We start from the raw sequence: 23,902 nt of genomic DNA on the forward strand, positions 1-23,902 counted from the left end.
ATGGACTACAGTCAGTAATTGTAGAACTAGAAGTGCTTCTGTATGGTAAGTGGAGCTAATAAAATGGACAGTGAGTGTAGAAACAAGGGGGTGGTTTTAATGTTATGGCTGATCGGTGTATACTGTTGAAAAGGTCATTACTGTCTGTTTTTTCTAAGAAGGTTGTACCATATGCCAGCAGTGGGTATAAACCATGGCCTACTTACTCACTACAAACCAAAAAAAAAATAAGAAGAAGGGAACAGACTTTTAAGTATGCATAAACACACAGGCATACAGTCATGTTATTTTGATATTTATACCAGGCTCATTGGATGAAATGGGTTTGCAAAAGCTTTGTGCTGTTATTTTCTCTTCCTTTACTTTCTCTCTCTCTTACTCTCTTGTTTCCCCCTTGAAAGCCTGTTTTGTTGCTCCCTAACGAGGGCCAGGACTGCGTGTTTATGCCACCTACACAAAGAGGAATTTGCTATGGCTTTTGTCGCTAAGGGATATCTCTAAACACTTGATTGTTACATCTTCAGAAATAGCACTTCTTCTCTCTGATAGTGTAAGAAAAACAATCATGGCACCATGTAATGCTGTATTCATGGCTGATAGAGCAATAACTGCAAGATGTTCTTTTTTAAAAACACTGAGAATGTATGCAGATGTAGGCTAAAGTTTGGGAACCTGTGAGCTCGGTAAGCACAATGTTAATGTTAACAAAGCTGCTGGTAAAGAAACAGTAACAGTCTGCCTTAATTCTGTTTACTCAGGAGCCCATAAAGTAGGGTGGGAGTATGTGTCTCTGGGATGGGCTGTTGATATGATACTCTGAGGACACCTCAGCCAAAAAGGCTGTTGGTTCCAGCCTCGGGCATTCCTGAGGGGTAGCTCAGTTTCTATGGGGATTAGGCTCATGGAATACGAAGAGGAGACAGCAGCAACAGATCTAGGTGAAAAAGAACCATGCACAGACACCTAAAAGAGTCCCTCAGTGACCAAGTTCCTGACTGGAAAACAACTCTGCAGCTCCTGTTATGCAGTTTTTTACCATACTGGACAGTAAATAGAGGGTGAAGACTAGACGGCATCTTCACTATCACATCTGCTTGAGTTAGTGTTATCAAGCATAAGGAGAATATTTAGATCAGAGAGTAGATGTGGTTTAAATATTAGGCCTTTTGACTAGGCGCATGGAAGATGTTACATGTAGAGGGGCTGCAAACTGAATCTGGAATCTGTGTGCAGCCTGATACAGCAAGTTTCATGCTGATATATTATGGTAATGTGATTGTCCTTATCCATTTGACAATTTCCCTTAAATTTGGAGGGTGGCTGGGGCAGTGACGAATCTACTCTTCCCACACCTATGATTTTGTCTCATGGTCTGCCTTCTTGGTAAATCACTCACTCACTTTCTTAACTGCTTATCCAATCAGGGTCACGGGGGGTGCTGGAGCCTATCCCAGCTTTTCAATGTGCGGAAGGCACACAGTAACACCCTGGATAGGGCGGCAGTCCAATTAACCTGACTGCATGTTTTTGGACTGTGGGAGGAAACCCACGCAGACACGGGGAGAACATGCAAACTCCGCACAGAAAGGACCCGGACCGCCCCGTCTGGGGATCGAACCCAGGATCTTCTTGCTGTGAGGCAACAGTGCTACCCACCGAGCCACCTTGCCACCTCTTGGTAAATCATAATCAGCAATTTTAGCATATAATCAATTGTATTGAGGTAATCTTTCCTTGAATGGGAATCACACATAATGCAGAGACATCATGTTAAATAGAAAAAGAGCAGACAGAGATAGGGAGATGAGCTGGATTGTTGGAGTGATTGTAATTGGTTAAACAGGATATAAAAAGAGATGTCCACCAACAACTCTAGGGAGGATATGTTGAGTCATGAAGAAGTATGTCCAAGACTTAGACTTCAGTGAGGAGGAGAACTTAAAATGAAAAGAAATCTCAATTTCTCTTTAATCCCCAAGATAAAAGAAACGTTTAAAATTATTCTCCCCTTACAAATGAACAGGAGGATTCCATATGTTGGAACGATACAAGACACTGCTGGAACTCTTCCAGATGTCTCAGTACCCCGACCAAAGTTGTCTGCTAACACATGAACCAATATTATACTATACAGCCTTTTTAAGTTGCACCTTGTACCTTATACTTTAAATTGAGCAGCCTAAATTCTGCTGAGCATGGGGCACAGGGACAGAGTGGGGTTAGCAGTTTGTAAACTACAGCTTGCTGTACACAAAGAAAAGGGATCAGTTCCTCTTTTTGCTCTGATAGAGCTTGAACTCTACACTTCACCCTTGCAGGCACAGGCCACAGAGGCCACTGATAACACAGGCTTGGAGAGTACTACTGGAGCTCTAAAACTCTTTCTCCTACTGATAAGATTCATGACTACAAAAATGTGAAGGGAGGACATGAATCTCCTGGCATGCATGGCTGCATGCAGACTGGAAATTCTGATGAAAGGAGTAGTATATTTGGACAAGACATATCATTAGGATAGGCAGAGGAAAGACAGGGAGGATGCTTTAAAATTTTCCATCTGTTGAGTGCTGTTGTTGCACTCAGAAAGTCTGCGTAAACACTTCTCACCTAGTCCAGTTTGCCAAGAAGATTAAAAATACCCAGAACGTCTTGCACTGTGATAAAAAACAAACCTTGGTTGGTCTTTTTATTAGGAAATCTGAGCACATAATTTTTTTAATAATAAAAAATCTGTCCTTTATACAAATGCACCCATTATCCATGAATGCTTTAATATGATAGAATCGTCAGTGAGCATGAAATCAAATGTGTGGGCAATTAAGGGGGTAGGAGTGTGTTTTAGAATCAAGAAAGAAGAGGAAATTCGAATATGCGTGGAGGTATGAGTGGAGAACAGAGCACATCAAAACAGCCAAAGGAGCACCATGGGAAGTGTGGGTAATCAGGGCCTAATGAGCGCAGTTATTGAGCTGTGTAATACAGCACCTCCCCTCTCTTTAGCTTCTATCACGGTGGCCCCTTTTTTTCAGTCCAAGCAGTTGTGTATCTTTAATAGTCACTAGTACTACACGCATTAGACACTTGTTATGCTGAAGGAGAAAAAGCAGGTACCCACATGATAGGAGAGTACGCTACCATTGGAAAAAGAAAATAAAACAATATTTTTATCTACTAGGAAAGACTAATCTTCAAGTAAAATTGGTCAATACAAATATTTTGTTAATGTGTAAGACTTGGTAAAACTGAACAGGCCATGGTGATCTCCTATAAAATCTTTAAAATGATATATAGAATGCTGAACAGCTACCAAGTGTACACAATTTCAAACCCATTTTCCCTATAATCATTAACTTGAGTCACTAAAATAGTCAGGTCCTAATGGCTATGTTTACCCCTTCTAAAGATACACTTGAAGTAAATGCCAAAATTTCTTCTTTACAGTTAAAGGCTATACAGTACCCCACTTTTTAGTCAGTATTTTCACAATGTACAGGTCTCCTGAAATACAACAAAACTGACCAAATCCTCCCCTGGTGCAAAACACCTGCTTATTCAGAAGATGTGCACAACTTGGTGCACACTAGATTTGCAATTAAAGCAGATGTGTACTTATCACTACTCATGTAATGTGAGCGGGTGGGTCATAGATCAGTGGCAGAGCCTTCAATATTTTCCAGCATGCAGGATATTATTGGCGATGTAGAGTGAGATCCCAAACAATTAGTGGTAAGCTCAGCAATAAGCAACACTGGGATTGTGAGAGGAAACTGAAAGAAAGAAGCATAAAAAAGCAGCTACATTAGTACCTTGTAATTGGTGGTTTTTTCCTAACATCTACATCTATTATACAGAAAGTATTAAAAAGCACCCTAATTATTTAACTATCTATTTAAGCAAGTAGTTTGACATTTAAAGCACAGCTCACTGTCAGCAGCAGAGCCTGGATAAATTTAATTTGAGCTATTATTGCCTGAAGTCAGTATTGATAATAACAGTCTGATGACAGAAAAATCTAAAGATTAATCGGATGTTCCCCTGAAGGGAGTATGTAGTCTCTCAGTCTGCAATCTGGGCCATCCAGATTCATCTCTCCATAGAGCGTGTGTGGGCCAGCAGTTTTTGAACAGGCTACATTTGTGTTGTGCTGTTGCCTCTGGCATGGCTTTTCCTGAGCTTGCTCACAAGGCCCCCATTGCCATGAAGCTATTACAGCCAATAGTATGGTTCATGCAAATTTACACCCACATCTCAGTGCTTTTTAAGAATCATAACTAACTACAAATCTAGAATAAGTTAAAACCTTTGTGGGACAGGTCAGTGATAGTTTTTGTCTTACAATTTAAAAAGCACAGTGTTCTGAACAGATAGATTCATAGATAAAAACATGAGTCTGAACAGTTATGGCTGATGAGAGAGGAAGAAAAGCACACAGGAAAAAAATAAAAGTCTTTTAATTATAACTTCTATGATCTATCAAATCCCAAATAGGTAATGGAGAAATAGAAGAACAGCTCCTTCTACAATACACATTGTACACAATCTAATTCATGATTATGAAAATCGCATCACAGACCGTGAAATGAGCCGTTTCTCGTGTAATATGCAATTTCAGTTACAATGAAATTCAAATTTTAAGGTTTGTGTTTAGCTATTTAACATTTTTGTGCTTCTCTACACACGTGATCATCTCTCTGTAGTCTGTGCTGCACCTCAAAACAACAAGCCAGCAAAGTATTATGCTCCCGAAAGTTTGTCTATGTACACACTTCTTTTTTTATAAATTGGCACAATGACCCCAAAATGGACATTTCTCAGGGTGATGTTGTAAAGAGTTTTTTTTTCAGTCCCTGTAATGTAATACTGCTTAGGACACTATACAATCCTCTGCCATTTAAAATGTCACCTAGAAGAACTGGCACTGACTGCTTTGTCATATACATGACCTATACTTGACAAAAATCACCACTATAAAATAAAATAATGTTTGTTTGTTTGTTTATTAGGATTTTAACGTCATGTTTTACACTTTGGTTACATTCATGACAGGAACAGTAGTTATTCATTACACAAGGTTCATCAGTTCTCAAGGTTATATCAAACACAGTCTTGGACAATTTAGAGTCTCCAATTCACCTCACTTGCATGTCTTTGGACTGTGGGAGGAAACCGGAGCACCCGGAGGAAACCCACGAGGACACATGGAGAACATGTACTCCACACAGAAAGGACCCGGACCACCCAACCTGGGAATCAAACCCAGAAATTAAAATAATGACATTTTCTTTTTATTTGGTGAACTTCATTTCTCAATAAGAATGTTCAACCGTTTAGTATCTCAGTGGCAGAATTTAAAGGAATTGATGTCAGTTTGATCATCTCTACTTAATAAATACGTGTTTAGAAACTATTGAATATTCATAGCAGTACAGTAGAGGGTGTTCACAAAAAATAAATTGCTCTGCAGTTGAACAGAACAGCACTCTAATTAATGATTTTGTTTCTACACTTCACTTAACTTTATAATTGGCTTGTCTTTTCACTGCCATTAATTACATGATTTCATATTCCATTAATGACTCTAAGAAAGAGATGCACCTCACTTTTTCACACTAATTAACGACTGCTTTGCCACTTTTCCTCTCGATGTGTGAGCAGTGTCTCTCCTCCTGCATAGCAACATCTACTAGCACTAGCCAACACATTTATTAATTGATTTATTTACACTCTTTGCTTTTGTGTGTTCTCTTTGCAGCACCCATACCCATCAGAAGAACAGAAAAAACAACTGGCACAAGACACTGGTCTCACTATACTACAAGTGAACAACTGGTAAGTAAATTGTACCTATTGTGTTTACATGCAATCAATAGCATTGCCTCTGGCCACCAGCTTCTAATGACCTGAATTAATAACCCCACCAAGTCTGAACTCCCTTCCCTTTTTCCTCTCATCTACCTTCTGATCAATTCACCTCAAGGGATTGCATTGCTGGGATTTTTGTGACATTGCATTGGTAATCTGAGTGCAATTCTAATAGCAATTCCCATGAGAAAAGCAAGCCTCATACATGTGAAATCCTATTCTAAAATTCATATGGTACAGTTGCACGTGTGATGCAGCTTTTTGTTTCAGGCTAACGAGTGCCTTTGATTTCTCAGTTCCTACTACTGGAGCCCCATTAAATTTGGTGTGGGATTTCATCCTTGGTTGCCTGTTCTAAGGGATGACCATCAGCACATATTTACCATTATTAGCCATGTCTAACAAATGGCCCAAGAAAGGCGGGTAAGCCAGTAAATCTACGTCTAGGTCGGCACTTTTGATGGCAGTCTTGTAAAAAACAATTCCACATAGTTACTGCCAGAAGGTTTCCAGGTACAGCATGAAAGTTTCTCACAGTGTGTACATACGTTCATTCACTATTCTAAAAATAATGTATAAATGCTTCATTTCTAATTCAATTATGTAACCTTTTGGTGAATTAACAAGCCTTAAGTAGATGTAGACTTGAGTCTCTGGATGTGGACATTAGCCAGACGGGAAATATGGGAGACGTATTAAAGCCCATTATGCTAAATGTAATTTCTGACAACATAATCCATGCCATTGTTCAATTTGGTAGAAACAAACAGGCTACTCCCAATATACATGCCCAGAGAGGATACATTTACACAAGTAGTGAATTTGCAAAGCACAATCCAAATATTGTGCTTTAACACCAGTAAATATTTTTTGAGTTATCAATTTGTTAACTTTTAATAGCCCATGGGAGATCAAACCTTTAAACAGTGTAAGACTTGGAGCACAGGCAAGCCAAAATAGCAATTAGACATACACCGATCAGCCACAACATTAAAACCACCTCCTTGTTTCTACACTCACTGTCTATTTTATCAGCTCCACTTACCATATAGAAGCACTTTGTAGTCCATATGTTTCTCTGCATGCTTTGTTAGCCCCCTTTCATGCTGTTCTTCAATAATCAGGACCACCACAGAGCAGGTATTATTTAGGTGGTGGATCATTCTCAGCACTGCAGTGACACTGACATGGTGGTGGTGTGTTAGTGTGTGTTATGCTGGTACGAGTGGATCAGACACAGCAGCACTGCTGGAGTTTTTAAATACCTCCATCTCCACTCACTGTCCACTCTATTAAACACTCCTACCTAGTTGGTCCACCTTGTAGATGTAAAGTCAGAGACGATCTCTCATCTATTGCTGCTGTTTGAGTTGGTCATCTTTGAGATTTTCATCAGTGGTCACAGGACGCTTCCCACGGGTGCTGTTGGCTGGATATATTTCTGGTTGGTGGACTATTCTCAGTCCAGCAGTGACAGTGAGGTGTTTAAAAATTCCATCAGCATTGCTGTGACTTATCCACTCATACCAGCACAACACACACTGACACACTACCACCATGTCAGTGTCACTGCAGTGCTGAGAATGATCCACCACCTAAATAATACCTACTCTGTAGTGAGTCCTGGGAGAGTCCTGACCATCGAAGAACAGCATAAAAGGGGGCTAACAAAGCATGCAGAGAAACAGATGGACTACAGTCAGTAATTGTAGAACTACAAAGTGCTTCTATATGGTAAGTGGAGTTGATCAAATGGACAATGAGTGTAGAAACAAGAAGGTGGTTTTAATGTTACATACTCACATCATTTTACACTATGTGTAGTGGTATGCATGTGTGTCCAAGGGAACAGGGGAAAGTGTGGGAAGTACCCGAGGAGTGCATGATGTGCATGATGTACACATAAACCATAGGCTAGCATAGGAGAGCTGTTGCTCCACAGGCCTGCTGTGCTCAGTAGAAAGCTCGCCACTGGGTGTCTCCATGGCAACCCTAGTCACGTTACCTTCTGACCCACTGATTTTAAAAGCAATATCCTGAGCTGTGATTCTATTTATCAGGCAAGTCAAAACACACAGTGCCAAGCAGCCAAAAAACCAGAGTGATGAAATTTATCAATCGGAGCTGGTAACAGCAGCCACACTGTATTAAACCAACACGACCCATCTTTTACAAGCATACACATCTTAACCAGTTTAAGCTTGTTTTTATTTCATTGTAGCTGTTATATTTAGGTTCCCCATCAGGGCTTTGATTTTTTATGTCAGGTGTTATGAATGGAAGTTGCAGCTGTGACCATTTGGTGGCAAGAAGAGATCATTTCTGCTCCTAGACTTGTTAACACAAATGTAGTGCTTCATTATTGATGAGGGCCCTGTAAATCGGCATGCTGGAGATTAAATAAAAATGCTAAAGCAGGGTGGGATGTGGATCACTCATGAATCATTGGTGCATACACAGCATGAAAAAGGCTTCCAATCAAAATTTCTATTTTTAGAAAATCTCCATTGTTAAACAGTTGTTATAGATTAGTCCAATGGTATATGTGTGCTTTAAATTTTAATAAAAGACAAAGATTAAAACATATGGGCAGAGATAGTTTTGTCACACTTGAGAAGACAATGTTATGCTCATATGAGCACAGACACAATCACTTGAGTGAGCACACACTACTGGGCTTTTAACAGGCAAGCAGTGGGTGGAGAATGTGGACTGACTAAGTTCTATTTTTGGCTAATGCGTGCAGGTTGATTTAGATATAATGGTAAATATGAAAAGTAAGGCGACAGTTATTCTCTCAGCAGGGGCTGCAAAGGAAAGAGAAACTGATGCAGATAAAGAAGGGAAGAAGTGGGGAGTTTTAGTCTCTGGTGATAAGAGAAACAGTGTGTTCTCAGAATGCTCCATAAAGAGCGCTGATGTGAAATCAATGAGCAGGTCATCAGGTTTCACATGTCCAGTCTTCCCTTCCTGGCGGAATTTAATAATGCCCTTAAAGATGGTGTTTAAACCTCAGGGATGGATTGTTTTGTCAATAAGGCAGCTTTTATGAAAGTCTTAAAAGCATGGCGAGAAGTGTGTCGGCGCTACTTTAGAGAAATAGTGTCCACACAAACCAGAGATCCGGTTTCTCCACCTGGGAGGAGTGAGTGAAGATAGTGGAGGTGGGTGGGATGTGGAGGGATGACTGGCATGCTTCGTCTGGTTGACAGCCAGGTCTGCTCATGCTAAAAGCAGTTGAAACTTGTTCTGAGTAAGCTATCGCTGATTGCTCCATGCTCAGAATGTGTATTCTTTGGCAATGCTTTTTAGACTTATGGGCAATTTGTGACCCCTGCCCCAGTGAGTATGTTCAAGTGTTTCATTACTCTTGAAAAAAAAAAATATATATGTACACCGATCAGGCATAACATTATGAACACCTTGTTTCTACACTCACTGCCCATTTTATCAGCTCCACTTACCATATAAAAGCACTTTGCAGTTCTACAATTACTGACTGTAGTCCATCTGTTTCTCTAAATACCTTTTTAGCCTGCTTTCAACCCCTTTCTCAATGGTCAGGACCACCACAGAGTAGGTATTATTTGGGTGGTGGATCATTCTCAGCACTGCAGTGACACTGACACGGTGGTGGTGTGTTAGTGTGTGTTGTGCTGGTGTAAGTGGATAAGACACAGCAGCGCTGATGGAGTTTTTCAATACCTCACTGTCCCTGCTGGACTGAGAATAGTCCACCAACCAAATATATCCAGCCAATAGCTCCCCATGGGCAGCGTCCTGTGACCACTGATGAAGGTCTAGAAGATGACCAACTCAAACAGCAGCAATAGATGAGCGATCGTCACTGACTTTACATCTACAAGGTGGACCAACTAGGTAGGAGTGTCTAATAGAGTGGACAGTGAGTGGACACGGTATTTAAAAACTCCAGCAGTGCTGCTGTGTCTGATCCACTAATACCAGCACAACACACACTAACACACCACCACCAGTGGTCCTGACCATTGAAGAACGGGGTTGAACTGTAGAACTACAAAGTGCTTATATATATATCCTAATTATTTAGGTGGACAAACTATAAACAGTCTTAACTTTATTCAGACAGGTTCAGTCTTCTGCATGTATTTACAATTTAGAAGTGTTGCAAGTTAAAACTAAAAATGGAAATAAATCCATTTTTTATTTAAGTTGGATTTTTAAGATAACATTATTAGTTTGCAATAATATTTTTAGTTAATGTTTCTTGTAGTTCTGGTATAAGTATGTGGATATGCCTGTTTGTGTGTGTGCGACAGTGACGAAGGCCCACACAACTGGGTGCAGTGATGTGTGTGTGTGGGTGTGTGTGCACACGGGTTGGTGTAGCACAATGCCCTGAAGCAGCTTTCACATAGCCGTGCTGTCAAGGTGCTTTAACGTGAATCTCTGTGGCCTTTCAACAAAATACCAGCTCACCCTGGGGTCACCATGATCAACAAAAGCCTCTTCCACGCAAACACACCGCCACACACCTCTTCTTCTGCCCCTCCTCAAAAAATGGAGGAACTTCAGGCAGTGCAGATTGATGAGCCTTGGTATTATTATTGTTTGTCCTTCTGCATGGTTGGGCTAAGTCAGTTCTTGAGTGTTTGCTAACAATTGTGCCATACTGGAATTTCAGCACTTGCTCAGACCTGATCTCTATCTGCGTTATGTCAACATCAGACAAGTTGGAGTGTGTGTGTGTGTGTGTGTGTGTGTGTGTGTGTGTGTGTGAATGTGTATGCATGTTATGGCTCAGGAGTTGTTTCTTGTCCAATTATATGTTTATGTTTGGTGTATTTCTGAATAAAACATGTGGAGTGTATAAGTGTTTAAAATTAAAGGGTGTATAGTGTACTGTAACTTGGTCACAGTAAGTTGATTTTTTGTTTGTGGGTACACCCCACCATACTCTGAGTTACATATAACAACCTATATTTTTTTCTTTCATATATTTCTTTTTTATTCTTGTCTTTTTGTAAGGGAATCTTTACATGAAGAAAAATGGCTTTATTTCGGCATATCACAGATTGATAGCCTAAAGCTTTACCCACTAGGCTACCACTGTCCTAATGAAAGTGCATTCAACATTCTAGTTACTCGCTGAGTTTTCTCTAGATATTGAGACTTGGAACTAGATCAAACCAGAGATGTTCACAAGTCACAAAATACGAGTCAGAGTCAAGTCACACACAAGTCAACCTAATCTACACAAAACATATTGGAAATGTAGCATAGAAACTCAGATAAAAGCATAGAAGTTCAGATAAAAAACGACAGATTAGCTGTACTGTATTTTGCCATTTTACTCAGTGGCTTTACTTTCCTAGGTACCAGTTAAAAGCTTACACTGATATGTTTTGTTTTCATTGCAAAACAAAAGCACGCGATAAATCAGGCACAGCGGCCAAAATCCAAAACACAGCAAAAAAAATCCATAACCACTGCTTACCATAACTTCTGTACTTCCAGATGCTATTAAATTTATAAGCGTGTGTCCCATTATGAATAGAATCTGTTGTTTTGTAAATGTGTGCATATAATTAAAAACCTCCAAACTTTTCCCGGTTGTGAAGTAAAACACTAACCTGTTAGAAAGCCAATCAAGTTTCGTTAACACATCATCTGTGTGACGCTGCAAACTAAATACATGCAAATAACAGCATTTCTTACTAAAAATTACAATCAGAAGGTCTGATTGGTTCAGAAAGCGGTTCTTCCAACCATTAGCGCCAATACTGTAGGATATACGTAGGGTATTCCACCATTTTAAGTGAGATTCAAATCCAAAGGAGGTAGTAGGGAGTGGCGCTTCATCGCTATGCCGGAAGCTGGCTGGAACATTTACCCATTGCGTGTGCTGCGGGTTAAAACGGCTGGAGCGTTATTAGAGAGCAGAAAATGACATGATCAGAATGATGTCAGATCATATATGTATATGTATGTAATTGTTGCACGTAACTAATGTTAACACATGATCCACTTTTGTTGTATACAAGTCATTTTTTGCGAGTCAGTTGAGTCCGAGTCATTTGAAACGAGTCAGAGTCGAGTCTGAAGTCGCTGTGTGTGCATCTCTGGATCAAACATTAGCTGTATAGTTGGTGCCACATATATGCTCTGTTATCGGTATCATTAATGTAAGGTGTTGTCCAGTTTTTCATAATATGGCTTCCCCAAACTACACATTCTGATACATCTTGTCTTGCAGTATCATGATATTTTGGGCCATTTCCTTACCCCCAGCCTAAAGGACAGCAGTTCCAGTACTAAAAATATACTGCTGGAGACAATCATGGCAACATGCATAAAAAAACATAAACACTGCCATGCAGTAATTGAATTTCCCTCAAACTTGACTGTAATGAGATTTTTTGTGCAACGCACACCACAGCGAGTCTCTTCAGCAGTGCTCTGTGGGTGTATGTTTTCCCAGAAAGAAAGTGAGTGTGATCTGTACAAAATCCCCAACAGATTCATCAAACAAAGCAGTTTATACACCCAATACGAATTTACAACCTTAAAATCATGAAGTGTGAAGAGGGGCAGGTGGGCGCATTGATGTCAGGTCCACCTGACATGTGGTTGATGCAGTATAGCCCCAGAATGCCATGTTTAATACTTGCCTCTAATATTGCCATGTATCGTGTTTCCCTGTGTCTTTGTAAGTTTTCTTATTATAATCCAGTGAGTTTGAGTGTGATGCCCTGTAATGACCAAGTACAGTGTTCAGGTTGTATTTTCTCGTGGCACCCAGTGATTTCAGGCTTTAGACCTTCCGCAAACCTGACAACAAAAAAGCAATTACTGAAGAAAAGTGCATGTAAGCTGTGTAGTGATGGTGGAAGTCTTTCTTTTGCTTATATATATTTTCCTGTTTTTTTTTTTTTAATCTATCAGTGTTTAGTTGTTGCTTCTTCTTCCTGTCTCTTTCTAAGCTGGGTGGGGAAGCAGTAGAGCAAGCAGACCACATTCTGCCAAAAATGACCTCATATTAGCTCCAGGCGAGTGCAGGATCCTTTTCTCCCTCTCAATGTTCAGCACAAACATGCACATTTATTACATAGCTAATTTCAGCGAAAGGCCAGTGAGCTTAATGCTAAAATGAAAGTTAAGCAGTCCTGACCAAACTCTTCAGCTGGGCCACATGCATATCTCTCTTTTTTCCTGGCTTTTTACCTGAGTTCGTGACCAGCCGTGTGTTTATAAAGCATGTCCCTTGGGCCCCAGGCAGTGGCCCCTATGCTGTAAAAGCCAACCTCACAGCTCTTTAAATGGATAGGCTTTAACTGTTTTAAAAGTTTTCAGGTTTTAACTGATGGAGTAATAGCAACCCAGCTGCTTTGGCTCTTGGGAATTAGACGAGCCTCCTTTCCAAAAGCCCCTCAACATATCCATTGTTTTCTTTGGGCTAAAAAGCCATGTAATCCCCATTGTTTTTGCAAGAAATATGCCCAAATTAGATATTGTGCCTGTTGGGGACAGTAAAGATAAAAATAAATAAATAAAAGTGGCTCTGGACTTGGTGAGAAGACTAAGAAGGTTACTCAACCAACTCAAGCTGTCATTAAGGACCAACTAACAACTACTTTCAGCTTATGTCTACTGTAAAGATTTGCTCCCAAACACATCACAAAGTCTAGAGCAATTTCCATACCAGGGGGTGGCAGTAATCTGCATTATTAAATAAAGAGTCAATCCCAGAGATTAGGCCACACTAGTAAAAACTGCATCCAAAAGTGTTACTAACCAGTAGCTGTACCCTTAATATTGTACTATTTACTATTCTCTTTGGTGAATCAGTAAGCATTTCTATCCCATCTACCATTTTCCCAGTACTCTGCATCTGTATCTATGAGGTGTGGTTAGAATTACTAACGAAAGCTGTATCATGTAAGCAGAAGTTAAGTAATGACCACATGAGTGAAGATAATTAATCATTTGCTTGCTTTACTTGCTTCAATTTTCTTCTTCTGATTAGTAAAGAAGCAGTTGGGCAGTTGTAGCCTAGCAGTTAAGGTACAGGACTAGTTATCAAAAGGACACTGGTTCAAGCCCCACTACTGCCAGGTTGCCACTGTGGGCCCTTGAGCAAGGCCCCTAACCCTCAAATGCTTAGACTGAATACTGTCACTGTACTTTAAGTCGTTTTGGATAAAAGCATCTGCTAAATGCTGAAAATGTAAATGTAACAGCCAGTCGGATATTCTCTTATGCTGACTTTACAAGGGCCATACAAGGGCCAAATAGTGCAACTATTGAGAATCTGAATAAGGAGATGTAGTGACCTAAGCCAGATCCAGAGTGAAACTAGTTGTTGGATAAAGTGAGGTTTTACACATGAACTGAGATCAGTAACAGCTGGGCAGTTGCAGTTGAGGACTTGTATTTGTGAAAAGTGCAAGATTTGTTTTACTAATTAATAAAAATTAATTATAAATTTTTCACATATGCCATAATACTTAGAGATAAACATTTGACTGAGCATGTTAGATGCTACCGCTGTTGCACAAGTGCAGTAAAAGAATGCATGATTGAAGGAAAAAGCATGAGTTTTGTGGAATGAGTGTAAATGGAATTTGTACAGCAAACAGCTGGATGGGTTTATTTAAATGCAAGCCAGGCTAAGAGACTGACCCCTATTTGACATAAATAGGGAGGAGCAGCTGCATGTTTTTATGGCCTCAAATGAAAATCAAAGGAGTAATGCTTTTATTTCTTATATTTGCCCTTGTACCGAACTTGTACATGTAACATGTAAATGTAGCTGAGTGGGATGAAATGTGATTTTATGAGTTAATCTGGTTTCTGTAGCAGGGCACATAATGCTACCATGCTCAGGCTAGATTTGGAGGAGAGCAAAGCAGGGCAAATAATTAAGTGTCACTGTGGAAAAGGCCTATTTCATATGCATTTAGATTTACACTATGTAGTGTAATATTTTGTATCTTAAATTTTTTTATTTATTTTTTATTTTTTTATTTATCATGGCACAAAGGCAATCGATGGAAAAGACTTCTTGCTTCATATGGCATATGGGCTACACCTGTGTGTTTCTATTAAGAATGTGATATTATAAGGGGCCAAGACAGACAGTATTTAATAACACAAGTATTCTGTGGATAGGTACACCGATACGCCATAACATTAAAACCACCTCCTTGTTTGAACACTCACTGTCCATTTTATCAGCTCCACTTACCAAATAGAAGCACTTTGTAGTTCTACAATTACTGACTGCAGTCCATCTGTTTCTCTGTGGATAAGACACAGCAATGCTGCTGGAGTTTTTAAACACCTCACTGTTACTGCTGTGACCACTGATGAAGGTCTAGAAGATGACCAACTCAAACAGCAGCAATGAATAAGCAATCATCTCTGACTTTACATCTACAAGGTGGACCAACTAGGTAGGATTGTCTAATAGAGTGGACAGTGAGTGGACACGGTATCAAAAAAAACTCCAGCAGCGCTGCTGTGTCTGATCCGCTCATACCAGCACAACACACACTAACACACCATCACCATGTCATTGTAACTGCAAGGCTGATAATAATCCACCACCCAAGTAATACCTACTCTGTAGTGGTCCTGTGGGGGTCCTGACCATTGAAGAACAGGGTGAAAGCAGGCTAAACAGATATGTAGAGAAACAGATGGACTACAGTCAGTAATTGTAGAACTATAAAGTGCTTTTATATGGTAAGTGGAGCTGAAAAAATGGACAATGTGTGTAGAAACAAGGAGGTGGTTTTAATGTTATGGCTGATCGGTGTATATAGCTGTAGGAAAGTATGAACAAACAGGAATGTGACTTCTTTTATGCCTCATTTGACTTATAAGTTGACTTTAATTCTGTCATTTGTGTTTCACCCTACACTCCTTTCACCCGACTTCAGAGGTGCCACTGGTGGCGTTTTGCTCCAAAATAAGCCTCCATTGTCTGCGACTGGGCTGAATAACTGCCTTCATTGTGTGGCGATGGGAAGTTGAAATTGAACAGGCCGTAAAGGCAGTCTGTTCTGGCCTAGAGCTCACCAGGGTTGCACAGAGTTTAACTTTTTTACATCTAATGGTAGCAACAGTGGCTTTAGTAGGGTCTCTCTCTCTCTGGCTCCTAGACCCCTTTTGACCTCCTTTTTTAACTGTCCGCCTGACACACAGGGCAGAGCATGATTATTCTTTCTTTTTTCCTTACAACTTCTATACCTCCCCCTACCCCTCCTCAAGCCCTTACGCTCTCCCTCTGCATCCCTCCCCCTGCTTGGTATTGTGTAGCATTTGTCTTTTGTTCCAGTCTTCTGGTGCATCTGGCCTTAGATATTCCAAGGCCTGGGAGAGGAAGCTTAAGATAACTTTAGAAAATACTTTTAAAAAGTTGACATCAGAAGTCAGTCATAATAAAAATGAGTGTGAGAAAATAGAATGAATGAGGCAAGAAAAGCCTTAATACCAGAGGACAGCCAAGATTGACCCAGCTCTGACCCCAAAGACAGAGAGGGACACCAGAAGATGAAGGCAAATGGAATGCCTAGGCTGAGACTCCCCTTGCTCCCCACGCTCCTAGTGATAAAACTCCAGACATTCCCTCATTTGATGGTGCAGAGCCATGTTGGCACATTCCTCCTCTGCTTACTTTTTCATTGCCTTTTGGGTGATATTTGATGTGGGAGAATGACAGTAATGATAGCTGTAAAATGAAAACGCGTTCGTTTAGCAAGCCAGTCCAAAAAGCATTTTAATTAAGGGGATTGTAGAGGATGAGCACATAAACTGCTCTTTGTACATAAATTATTCTTTTTGCAGTCTTCCCATTCTGTTTTCCCTCAGTTTACCCTTTACTCTTCTGAAAAGAGTGGCCTGGCTATTGTTTCCTTTAAAGTCTACTAATTCCCCCCTCAAAGGATGAAATGGAAGTGTCCAACTGTGGCAACAGCAGGGGGACATAAATCTAGTCGAAACCACTGAGCTTGCTCTACCAGAGGTCACTGAGGTCAGAAGGTCAGCAGAGATGGTTTAGGCTAAGCAGAAAAGGACTAAAGCTTGGTGCGGGGTGGCAAAGCCATGGGACAGCTAACAAGCAGTGGGTGTGTTGGACAGTTTTTAACTTACAAGCAATGGATCTGTTAGAACACATTGGAGGAATCCTAACTCTGTGCTGTATGGATGCTTTTTGATATTATTTTTTTTATTATGCCCACATTCCTACACAAGCTTCTAAGACAGCTGCCTACTTAGATAAAAAAATACAATAATTAGAACAAATTAATTAAAAAACTGAAAAAAACCTTCAGTTGACCACATTAATTGGCGTCAGTGTAAGATAAAGTGCAGTAAAAGAAAGTTGAACAACAACACTAGGTCTCTCGAACATGCTAAAGACGAGAGTAAAGTGCCATTTGTCAGCTTAACTGTATTTGCTTTACCGAGGTGGTGTATGTTATAGCCATGCAGGTTTGTACACGCTGTTAAGCTTTGTGAGTTTAGTATACATTTCTCTGTTGGTGGTGATTTCACCATGACACTCCCATCCCTCCCATTCAGGGTCTTAAGGAAAAAGGAAAATAATCCCTCCTTCTTCACCTCCCTGATTAGCTGCTCAGGCTGGTCTGGACTGTTTTAGGCTGGGTCTCAGACAGTGTATTTGCAGGTGTCATAATAGTGCACTATACACTGTTTACTATGGCAGTATGCATATGTAATAAGCTTCTCTTGTTTGATTCTTTCAGGTTCATTAATGCAAGGAGGAGAATAGTCCAGCCAATGATCGATCAGTCCAACCGAGCAGGTAAGTCCCCTGTAGTAACTGTGTTCAAGTCAGTCAAGCAAAATTCTTCTCTCAGTCATGCACCTGGAGTTTGTTCACTTGCTATTAAGTACATCACCCTGCCTGGATGTAAGATGTGATTCCCACTAAAATCTTTCCAATTAACCCAAAGCACTACTTACTCAGGCCATCCTAAACAAAGTGGACAAACCTGATTGATTAAACTATTCAAACTGTAATGTTAGCTCATGTCCAATGAAAAACTAGTTAAAGACAAAAATCCAACCAAGATTTTAGAGGGTTTTTAGAGGTCTTTTTGCAATAAGCTGTCCTCCTGGTGTATGGCCTGTTGTAAAATGCTTTAAAGCTCATGAGCTGTAATGAGGTTCAAAGGGCAAAGTTGCACTGCAGGACTCAGAAAAGTTCAAAGGCATTTACTGCATCTGGACTGTTGTTTTTGATGGAATAACCCAATCTCACCCATCTAAACAGCATCACCATAAATATAGTTATATCAGCCCACAGATCATACAAAACAGTTTTTAAGTAGAATAAGTAGAATTAGTAGAAAGTATAATTGACAATGTTCAGCTAATGCTAAAGAGCTACTTATACACTATATAGAACAAAAGTATTGGGACAGCCATTCTAATTATCAAATTCATGTGTTTCATTTACATTTTCGGCATTTAGTAGACGCCTTTATCCAAAGCGACTTACATTACTGTTACAGTATATTATACTGTATAGTGTCTGAGTAATTAAGGGTTAAGGGCCTTGCTCAAGGGCCCAACAGCAGCAACCTGGCAGTGGTGGGGCTTGAACCGATGACATTCTGGTTACTAGTCCAGTAACTTAACCACTAGGCTACTGCTTGCCGGTTTAAGCCACAGCAATTGCTAACAGGTTATTATATGCAGAGATTATATGCTTCCAACATTGCCGCAGTAATGTAGGGAAGGCCCTTTCATGTTCTTTACCCAAATCAAGGTTTATAAAGACATGAGAAAGAGCTTGGTTAAAAAAAAAATAACTCCAGTGGCCTGAACAGAGCCTTGACCTCAGCCCTACTGAACAGCTTTGGAATGAATAGAAACATCAATTGTGGCTTTCTTGACCAACATTAGTGCCCAGTAATACAAATGACTGAATAGGCACAAATTCCCACAGAAATACTTCAATGTCTTGTGAGAAGCCTTCTCAAAAGAGTGGTTGTTGTTATAGCTAAACAAGATCACATAAGGTCACTATTTTATTACCAGTTGTTTTATAAATGGGACGTCCAACAAGCTCATGGCCCAGTGTCCAAATAATTTTGGCCATATAGTGTATGTAATTATGTAAGACATTAAGAGAGAAAATAGGCTAAGGAGCATTAGCCCGTGTGTCCGTTAGCAGATGATGTATCCTCAGCGATGGAAACTTAATTAAAAGCACTAATTGACCACTGTCCTGTGCCCTCCCTCATCCTCCCACAGTAAGTCAAGGAGCGCCTTACAACCCAGATGGTCAGCCCATGGGAGGCTTCGTGATGGATGGCCAGCAGCACATGGGAATCAGACCACCTGGTAAGACCTTGGCGTGTCTCACTTTCCTGTGCCATTTCCTACCTTTTCAATAACCCCTCCCTCTGCATCAGTACAACCACTTTTTCAGGTGTAGCCCATTACATTACACCCTTTCCCTTTCACTCTGCTTGTTATTACCCATTCCTTTGCCTTGCCACTTATGCATTACCTTTTCTACCAGAATTCCCTCCCATTTCCCAAATCCCATCATGCTTCTGGTTGTCATCTATAATCCAACTGTTTATCCCTTAATTCTCCTACCCCTAAAATATTTGCCTGAAATCAGAATACATTTTAACATAGCAAATGATTTATGGTAAATTATTCATTTACTTTCAGTTTATTCTTCCATTAAACATGTCATGTTCCCTTTTCTTTTTAAGTTTGGCGTTTCTTAATTTCTTAACTTTTTTGTCCTGTATTTCTTACCTTTGGTATCTTCATGGATTGTTTTCTCTTCTTCTAGGGCCTATGAGTGGGATGGGCATGAATATGGGCATGGAGGGACAGTGGCACTATATGTAATCTTCTAGTTAACCAATCGCAAAGCAGTGGGGGAAGTAAGTACAAAATCAGGGTATTCAACTGTTTTAACTTTTTCTTGGTGCTGATTTATATATATATATATATATATATATATATATATATATATATATATATATATATATTCTGTATTGATGGGTTACATATGACTAACAAAAGGGAGAAGGATATGAAACGAAATTACTAATAATACTATAAAACAACTGGGGACAACACCATGTATTATGGTACAACCGTGGGCTATTCTGACACTTACTTTTGCAAGCTTTGTTGACTACATATGCACAGCACCACACTGTAAGGAAACATCCATGAGAAAATAGATAGTGTGTAGAAGAGAAACCCGTTTAGGGAATGACAAGTTGGGGATTGGGGATCAAGGTTAAGGTTTTGGATAAAGGCGGGGGTGGAGTGCTGGTGGGATGTTACCATAGCAACAGACTGATTGGCAAAATGTAAGCAGGCTGCAACAGTGCAGCAAGAGGAAAGTGTATGTCCCTAACGTGCCATAAATCTGTCTCTGCACAGCTGACGCATGAGTTTCATTAATACGCTAACCTGTGCACTTATAGTCGCTCTTTTACCCCTTTAGCAGAACCCTCATCCGTGGTTTGCAAAATTACGAAATAGTTTGTAGCATGGGCTGTTTTTAAGGTGTAGGTGCTTTCATCACTCTTAGCCTGGTGTACTGTTTTCCTGTCTGTGTGCCCTAATAGGATTACTTATGGCTAAGGGAGGGGAAGTGAAGAAGTGCAAAATGGAGGTGTGCTCAGCAGGGTATGCAGCTTAGTCTGGCCTAATTGACTATATCCAAATTAAATATGCCATCACAAGCACTGTGACAAATTGATTTGACTTATTTGGTATGCAAAAATGAAGACCATTATTACAGCCACGCACAAAATACTTTTGTTTTAAAAAAATATACCCACTTCTTAGGCCGTACTGTTCTGAACAAGAGAAACAGTACGATTATGTAGCCTTTGTTATTTCCAATTTTCCATCCATGTGGACTTATTAAGTATGTGTCTAAACACCAAGTGTGTTTCCTCATATCCAAATTCTGGTGTTTCAGCAGCTGCCATATTTCCCAGAAGACTGTCAAGCAACCTGCTTTAAACAGCCTCAATTTGCTTGGTGAATTCTGTAATTGGGCCGTGTGTGGAATCTCAGATGAGACAGGTTAAAGAGAGAAAGAAAGAGAGGGAGAGAAAAAAAAGAGAGAACCAGAGCGTGACAGAAATATGTCGCCATGGTGGAGAATGCCTTGTCTTTATGGCTTCATCACTGAAATTTCTAGCTTGTCTAATTTAGAAATCGTTACTTTAGTTTCTAGGTCAATTAAATGTAACTGATGTGTTTTATACCTCATGACCAATTAAATTAATAGGTTATTAGAAAAACGTTATCTTATTTGATTAAGAGACGAAGGGTTCATTATATTTTATAAGCAATTTTCATTAGTTGGAGATTTTTGCTTAAGGCAAGATTAAGCAGTTACTTGCCAGGGAGTCCCAAAACCTGAAATTAAGGTGTTCCTGGCAGCCATACTGCAACATTACTTAAAACCAAAGCCAATTAACCCTACTTAACAAGAGCATTATGCTTTCTACCCATGCCGATTATAGAGCTTATGGGACTTTGAAACAATGCACCTGTCAGTGCATATCCTGTTTACTCAAGCAAAAGATAGTAGTCTTTAATAGCTAAGGGAAAAGCTATTTATGTACATTCCCTCAAAAACTGTCATTTATGGTCCTTTAAACTAACCCTGGGTGGCCCAATTTTAGAAATGCAATTTTTTATGCACTGGATGACCCATATACAAAAAAATATTTTTAAGAGGACAGTAGTGATTAGAGAGTCATTCTTAAAAAATTTTAGCTCCGCCAACCCCCCTGTTCGGGGCACAGATGCTGCTGGTATGCTTTGGTGAACTTGCCCGGTAACCCTGGCTCCACAGGAAACCCTTTTGTTTGCTGTTTCTTTTCTCCCAATTAATAAGCATAAGTGTATTAACCTTCTGCAAGGTCAAAAACTCTGCTCTCTTCACTGGCCTGAACTTTTTAGGTAACCACAAACCAAAAAGCAAGTTATATGGATTGAGAGTAGATTGTTCTTGAATTGTCAGATATGCTCCCTGATAATCTGGTCCCATTTCTTATAACGTGGATGCTTTTTGTTTGTAAAATATCCTTTAATATCCTCAAATATGACCAATGACCCCATAAAGACTTAGGTCATCCCTTTTAGTAGTAAAAGCCTAGCTCAACACACATTTATAGATTGGGTCAAACACAGTCACCAAGAATATAAGCAGAATTAGCTAATGAAAGCATTCTTTTATTTGTTTTTAGTGAGGCAAATGGTTATTATCCTAGTAGCTTACTTGTACACACCAAAATAAAGCCACTCATGAAACACATATTATGAAACTCATATTTCATCTTTAATTTTAGCACAGTGACTCCATTTCTCAGTGAGAGTTTCTGAGTAAACCACAAACTGTCACAAACCTATTGTGTTTAAAGAGGGACAGGTGGAGGTCGTGTAGACAATAATGGGGTGACTTATTCTTACCTAATTTGTCAATTTTGCAACAGAAAACCCTTTGTTACAATAAGAGCAATTCTAGCAAATGAACACGTTGACCAACTTTATTTATGAAAAACGAATAGTATGCAAAACACTTCCCATGAAGTCGCCCTGCATTGCTTCAGAAATATATCTGTAAAAAAGCTAATTTATTTGCATTTAATTGGATAATCAGATATACATAGTACATATAATGTAGGTACTTTATATGAACAATCAACAGGGAGTGCAATTATGAAGATTTAACATGTGTATTGCCCTTTAGGATGAACATACAATGTTGGCATTTGAGTCAACCTTAGTCAAGGTCTTTTGGCCTATGTGAATGTCATTGTGGCTAGGCTAAAAGACTGCATGAGATGTCTTTCTTAAGCTTAAGCAGAGTGTTGTTATCAACAGCTAAAACTGTTTTTGTTGTGACTGTGGTAGAGGATTTATTTAGTGATCGTAGTATAAAGATAATTTGGATAATTTTGTTTGAGCTAACCAGTTCTGTGCTTCTTTCTGCAGAATTGCAGGGCATGCCAGGGGACTATCTGCCTCACAGTGGCCCGATGGCCATGGGCATGTGCCAGCAAGTTTACGGAGGCCACCGGGCCCCCCAGCAACTGCGGCCTGGGCCTTCCATGTGTTCCTACATTCCTGGACACATGCAACACTCAGTGATGTTGATGCATGGAGGATCAACCCACCCTGCTATGCCCATATCAACCTCCAGTACCCCCATGTTTTCCCCAGGAGCCCCTGCTATGGGTGAACAAGTCTTGGACATCCACAACCAGTAGTCTGCTTTTTTTTTTTTAATGGACTCTTAAAATCAGCAATGATCAAGACAGAAAACTGCGATTGGTTCTGAGATTTTTCTCAGAAAATATAATGTGCCGGGTCGCTGCAGAAACTGAAGAATTCCATTCTTAGGTGCAGACTGGATGGGTGAAAGAAGCCAGCGATTGTACATCATGGGACACTTATGAAATATGTGCCCTTTTGCAATGAATAAGATGGCGAGAAAGGTTAGATTTTTTGCTATATTAGCTCCTAAGGGAGAGGAGAGGAGAAGATTCTGTATACTGTTGTAAAATTACGTTGGACTCATTGAGAACTGGGAATTAAGTATTGTAAATGATATTGTATTGTTCTGCATATTATGTTGTTTCTAATAGATTTTTTTAAAAAAGGATGTGAATGTTTTTCTTTCCACACTATGTGTGTGCCATCTCCATAGACTTTTGAACTCCTCCCAACATCACCTTGCGTTTTAAAAAGGACAAAAAAGTATGTGAATAAATCAAATAATTGTTTGAATCAGTTATTTACCTGACAATTTTTTTTCTTTTGTCTTTGTTTTTACATATCTAAACTTTTAAGAAAATGGCTTCAGTAAGTCCACTTACACTAAAAATGGTCAAAAACACTGCCCAAGTGGTTGATCTATGCTCTTCCTAATTTAAATATTTTGTGTCCCTCTATTTATTAGCTATATATGAGTCATACATATTTTAATTGGTGACGTTTTTGTGGGACATCAGTTTGGAGATTTAAA

At 39.7% G+C, this 23,902-nt stretch overlaps 1 protein-coding gene across 1 annotated transcript in view; it reads left to right on the forward strand.

Moving 5' to 3' along the window:
• meis1b (Meis homeobox 1 b) overlaps nucleotides 1-23,646 on the forward strand; it is a 73,001-nt gene extending 49,355 nt beyond the window's left edge. The window contains exons 9-13 of the mRNA XM_062995945.1: nucleotides 5,753-5,829; nucleotides 17,616-17,674; nucleotides 19,132-19,221; nucleotides 19,688-19,781; nucleotides 22,870-23,646. Of these exons, the coding sequence (XP_062852015.1) occupies nucleotides 5,753-5,829; nucleotides 17,616-17,674; nucleotides 19,132-19,221; nucleotides 19,688-19,746 (285 nt within the window). The 3' untranslated portion in view covers nucleotides 19,747-19,781; nucleotides 22,870-23,646. The remainder of the gene's footprint in view (nucleotides 1-5,752; nucleotides 5,830-17,615; nucleotides 17,675-19,131; nucleotides 19,222-19,687; nucleotides 19,782-22,869) is intronic.
• The last annotated feature ends 256 nt before the right edge of the window (nucleotides 23,647-23,902 follow it).

This window comes from Trichomycterus rosablanca, chromosome 5 (genome assembly GCF_030014385.1).
Source record: "Trichomycterus rosablanca isolate fTriRos1 chromosome 5, fTriRos1.hap1, whole genome shotgun sequence".
NCBI lineage: Eukaryota > Metazoa > Chordata > Actinopteri > Siluriformes > Trichomycteridae > Trichomycterus > Trichomycterus rosablanca.